General features: G+C 35.5%; 1 protein-coding gene across 1 annotated transcript; it reads right to left on the bottom strand.

The window, feature by feature from the left end:
• Positions 1–511: 511 nt before the first annotated feature.
• On the bottom strand, positions 512–2,396 carry LOC147296486 (BTB/POZ domain-containing protein). Its single transcript, XM_086229093.1, has 4 exons — positions 2,061–2,396; positions 1,864–1,969; positions 1,131–1,258; positions 512–1,003 (listed from the first exon to the last, which is right to left on the bottom strand). The coding sequence occupies exons 1-3, from the start codon at positions 2,170–2,172 to the stop codon at positions 1,180–1,182; spliced, it is 297 nt and encodes a 98-aa protein (XP_086085219.1). The 5' UTR covers positions 2,173–2,396; the 3' UTR covers positions 512–1,003; positions 1,131–1,179.
• Positions 2,397–6,000: the final 3,604 nt, after the last annotated feature.

A 6,000-nucleotide genomic window follows, 5' to 3' on the forward strand; every position in this document is an offset into this window, starting at 1 on the left:
TGAATGCGTGAGCAGAAAATGAGTTTGTGGCACTCAACGATCAGGGATACGCAAGAATGGCCAGGTTGATGGCGGGTTCTCGTAAATCATGTCAAAGATGGTTGGAAGGAGTTGGTTGTTAGCGATAGGATGTGGATGCATCAATTAACGAGAATATTGAATATTAGTTCGATATAACATAATATTGACAAGAAGAGAATGAAAAAAAATATATATAGGCACTAAAAAATATGACAATAGTGAATTGTAGGGAAATCAAAATATTGGGTACTAAATTGAAAAAATTAAAACCATAAGTTGCAAGTTGTAAAACACCCCAAACCTCAGGGCTGTAAATTATAATTTGTACTAAACTTACAAAATTGTACTAAATGAACTTACTAAATAAGTTTGTTTATTAATAAAAAAAAATCAATCAAACATATGAGTACATTGAGTATCATGTCCATTTCTTTCATTAGACATGTCCTAAATACCTTAACAGTAAATTTACCAAACGCTATTATGCTGCTTTCAAAACATCCAACACTAGTTTACCACTTGCTTCATTCGCAACTTATTACCAGCACAACAAAGAAGTGATTTCTTAGACATCACAACAATGCCAAATTGGCTCCAAATTAGGTATGGGGATGTTATCTCTCCAAGAATATCAATAACTAGAGGATAACTGTACTTATCTTTGCCTTGTCAACAAGCACAACTAACTTACATCAGCTCTGAGAATAGAGTAAGCATGAAAAACCACTTGCAAAAGTCTATTCTAATTATGTTTCTCTGTTTGAGACTAATCCTTAATGTTAGGAAAGTAATCTTACATTTATCTTATAAGTTACAACTGCAGCAATTTGACTACAACACTGTTCCGAGTGCAACAACCTCGAATATATACTACATTGCAGTCTGTGAGAAAATTCTGGTGCTGACAGCAATGTAGAATTCCTATGCTCTTCAAGCTCTCTTAGGGAACAACCACATCTTCATACATCCTTCTGGGTAATCACTTGAAGTAACCAAACACAAGGATGGAAAAAAAGTAAATTTAAACCAACTTAAACAGAAAATATAATCAATAAAAATTAAAAGCATTCATGTTTATCTCAGGAAGCGATTCCAAGAAGTTTTCTTACATCATAAATAGGTCATAGTCACCCAAGAGGCTAGGCAGAGATGATATGCTCATGTATGGAGATAATTGGCTGCCATCATCAACTCCAGAGTCAATTCAGGTTCAATTTGAAACTCAGTCTGCTTCCCACTGTCAAAAGAGCAACATTACAAGTCAATACTATGCAAAAAGAGAACGAGTGAAAACAGCCCTTCTCATCAAGCCCTGAGATTTTGATTAGTTCCAACAAGCAACCATAGCAATTCAAGCTTGCCCATATCGAAATTGGTGCAAGGGGCAATATATCAATTATTCCGATTAAACCTTCTCGAAAACCATTATTGAACAACCAAAAGCTAATCAAGTATTACACCTACCTAAACAATATGTTTCTTGTGCCACCTTTCTTTTCTTAGTTTTGGGTTTTCATGTTCCTAGAGTTATGTCATTATAAACCCACATTTGATTAAAACATTATAAGTAAGAAATTTAAGAATGAGATACATTGAAGAACAGGAGAAGAAAAGAAAAAGAAAACTATATGAAGTACTAACTTATACATTGATTTTTTATTTGACTGTGTGGTCCAAGATTCTCAATTTAGCAACATAGCACACACCAAACTAACTTATTCATTGATCAAATATAAAATTCAATTCAGAAATCCATCAATCTTCTAATAGACCAAGAAAACAGTACGTTCAGAAATCCATCAATCCTCTAATATAAGCAAAAGGGAAAAAGAGAATCTAAACCTGGCGAATTGAAGGTTCCAGTAGAAATACTTGCAGATCTTCTCAAGAATGGTGGTGCTGATCTCAGGGAAGGTCACCTCTCCATGTTCAGTTTCAGCAAAACTCCCTGCCAAAACCATAGGATTACAAATTTCAAACCCTAATCTTCCAATTAAAACCCTAAACTTTCAAATTAATTCAACAAAGAAAGGCCTTACCTGGAGATGTGAGCATGTTGCGGATGGTCTGAGAGACCATGGCGGCGTCTTTGTGGATCACGAATTCGAAGCCCTCGGCGCTGATCAGTTTGACCGTGTCTTCCTTCCTCATCTTCGCAGCCGAGGCCAAGATTGAAGATTGAGTTTCGATTTAGTGAGTCGGAAAGGGAACAGAGAGATTCGAAACTCGGTGGCTCAGTCTCTGCTTCTGCGTTTTGGCTTTGAAGACGTGTTTGTCTGATAATCCAACGGCAGGTTGGAACTTGGTGACAGGGGGTTACTCTCTGATTTGAGCGCGTGTTTTCACGTTCTAAATACTGGTTCGCAAACTGAAGGGGTAACATCGATATTTGGCAAACAGTGGAGAAGCGTCTACGGGTAAAGCACCGTATCCATATAACTGCTTGCCACCTATGGGCCCTGGGATCCTAATAAAACAACTTTTACCGTTTGGGAAAATTTGGGCCAGGAAAAAGAGTGGATGCTCAAGGTCCCAAATGAATTGGCTTATTCCAAAAAAAGCCTTGTGTGTTATATAAGTAATGTTGTTGGAACTTTCACAACTGGCCATACGGGCTGTACCATATGAGGTGTCAATAGATTTGTACATATCATTTTCATTAACACTGTAATTGAGATTAACAGATCAATTGATACCTTATATGGTCAACCCATATGAACAAGGGAAAATGTTAGCAAAAGGACTATAAATATACCCCTATTTTCAGTTGAGGATCCCGATTTCACTTTGATTCAATTAAGGACTATAATTTTTCAAATGGCTCAATTAAGTATATTCCGTCATGTCTGTCACATTACCGTTAAAAACTGGTCACGTGACCCTCACGTGACCAATTTATAGGGGCAAAAAAGTCTTTTCTCATAAAAAAATGAAACTAAATAAATTTAAACAAATTTAAAAAAAAATAAAAAAATTCCCTCCATCTCCCCCATCTCCCACCTTCGCCACCCCCTGCACCATACCCAGCCCAGCCCCTCCCCTCTCCTCCCTTCCCTTCCCTTCCCTTCCCTTCCCTTCCCTTCCCTTCCCTTCCCCTCTCTTTTCTCTCATATCTTTCTCTTTCTCTCTGCCCCCCAGCCAGCTCCCCCTCCCCGTCACCCATCCCCGCCCCCTCCTCCCCCTATACCATCGCCATCCACTAACACATCGCCAAAAACGGCGATTCAGACGGTGGCAGCGGCGACGGAGGCTGTGGGTAACTTGAAAATCAACAAATCAAGTCTCAATCAACTTCAATTTCATTTTAGACACTCCAATTTGATGCAAAACTATTCAAATTGATCCAATTTAAACAAATTCCGAAATGGGCATAGACCCTAAAATTTCAACTTCAACTTTCTCAAAATTGACAAGCTAGATCAAGGGGAAAATAAAGGCCATACCAAGAGGATCAATTTTCACAACTAAATCAACGGCCAAAACTCACCGGAAATGGCAAAAATCGGCGGCGGAAGCCTCCGACCTTCATAGCTCTGATTGGCTCCCAGCGGTGGTCCGATGAACGATCGGGAACCATGGTTAGACTCACTGCGACGAGAAGAAGACGTCTGGGCCAGAGTTGGGTCACGAAACTACGGAAAACAACGAGTCAACACAAGAGCTCCAACCGGCCGAACTGGGTCTCGAGTTCGTGGTGTTTCTGGGTTGAACCGACACCAAGGAGAGGGAGAAGGAGAAGTGGCGACCTCATCTGGGCTGGGGGGCAGAAAGAACGAGAAAGATATGAGAGAAAAGAGAGGGGAGGGGAGGGGAGGGGCTGGGCTGGGTATGGTGCAGGGGGTGGCGAAGGTGGGAGATGGGGGAGATGGAGGGAATTTTTTTTTTGTTTTTAAATTTGTTTAAATTTATTTAGTTTCATTTTTTTATGAGAAAAGACTTTTTTGCCCTTATAAATTGGTCACGTGAGGGTCACGTGACCAGTTTTTAACGGTAAATGTGACAGACATGACAGAATGTACTTGATTGAGCCATTTGAAAAATTATAGTCCTTAATTGAATCAAAGTGAAATCGGGATCCTCAACTGAAAATAGGGGTATATTTATAGTCCTTTTGCTAACATTTTCCCTATGATCAATTAAAAATATCCTAACAACATTACTCGTGTACTAATAAATGAAGCTAAACTATTATTTAGTTATTTTACTTTTATTTTTTGTAATTATATACCTTATGAAGGTAATCAAACAACACATCTTCTTGCTAAAAATGCACTTATGTCTCCTGACCTTCATGTTTGGATTGAAGATGGTACACCTTGGCTTCATGATGCAATTCTCTTGGATGTTCAACATCCTTAATGAAGTATTTTATTACAAAGATACTAACTAATTTATCCCTTATATTTGTGTCACACATGGCCTTGATTATAGTTTTCAATGATGAAAATCCACCCTACCTAATAAGAAGAAATTTTTTCATGTAATCTTAACACTACACGGTGGTTTGAATGTATGTCAATTCATTCAAATTATAATACATGTATAATTTATTAATATCTAAAACCTTAAATTTTTAAATTTATAAACTCGGCTTGTACCAATATTGTAACACGTGTATTAGTAACAATACATTGTTATGGTCACACCCAAAATTACTCTCTACAATATAAGTCTCAAACTACTATGAACTCACCACATGCCAACATGCATCAACAGTCACCAATACACTCCTAAACTAATCTAAAATTATGGTCTTTAGTTTCCTTATTTTGTAGCATTAATTATAAAATTTTAAGGTTTATTGTGAAAATATGTCAAATTTGGATTATAAAACTCATATGATATGTTTATCCAAATTAGTCTCAAGAGTTTCTTATGTGACCAAATTATAACTTCTTTAAAAAAAAATTTTGTGCCACTTATTTCTTTAATAGATTTAAATTTACTTTAAAATGTCTAAATAAATTAGTTAAAATATTTTTTTTTATTACATTAGAGAGAATCGAACTCTGAATCTAACCTAATCATAACTCTTACTCCACACATCCTCACCACTTAAGTTAAAATAATATGTTGGATATAAAATTCATTTAACTAGATTTAAATTAGAGAAAACACTATATAGTTATATATATATTTATTGATTAATTAACCGTAGCTCACTAAATTTGAACTTAATATTTATTCTCATAAAAGAGAAATTGTGTTTCATCCATCACTAAATCAAATAATAATCAGCAACAATATTTACACATATATATGCTATGCAAAAATTGAAATTAGAGGAAATTACAGATTTGGTCCACTTATTTTATACCTAGTTCAATTTTGGTCCACGATTTTTTTTAAGTTCTGTTTTGGTCCACTAATTGTTTCATTTGTTCAATAAAGGTCCAGATTTGTGACTTTAAATCTTTTGGGTTGTGTTTTCTTCAATTATAATTGAAGTATAAATTATATTTCATCATTTCTTAGTCATAAAAACAAATTTGGAGTATTATAATCTAAGAGAATTGAGATTTGGTGAAATTTGAAAAATTGGCAGTTTTGGGTACCCTACTTTAGGGTCAATTATCTTGAGTTTTAGAACTCCAATTTGAATTATCTTTATATGGTTGTAAAGAAGAAATGCATAGCTTTAAAACAAGTATATATTTGCTGAATTTGGGTGAGATTTGATAGGGTAAAAAGCAGGCCAAATTTGAGAAAACAAATCTGGACCTTTATTGAACAAGTCAAACAATTAGTGGACCAAAACAGAACTTAAAAAAGATTGTGGACCAAAATTGAACTAGGTATAAAATAACTGGACTAAATCTGTAATTTTCTCTTGAAATTATATACATGGCCAAATTTAGAAATATAAAATTTTAGAAATAATTAATTTAGTGACATTTTTATTTCTAATATTAAAAAAAAAAAAAAAAAAAAACACCTCAAGTTCAAATCCCGTTGGCCCCCCTCCCCACGCAAGAAATT

Source organism: Dryas octopetala, chromosome 1 (assembly GCF_963921425.1).
Source record: "Dryas octopetala chromosome 1, drDryOcto1.1, whole genome shotgun sequence".
NCBI lineage: Eukaryota > Viridiplantae > Streptophyta > Magnoliopsida > Rosales > Rosaceae > Dryas > Dryas octopetala.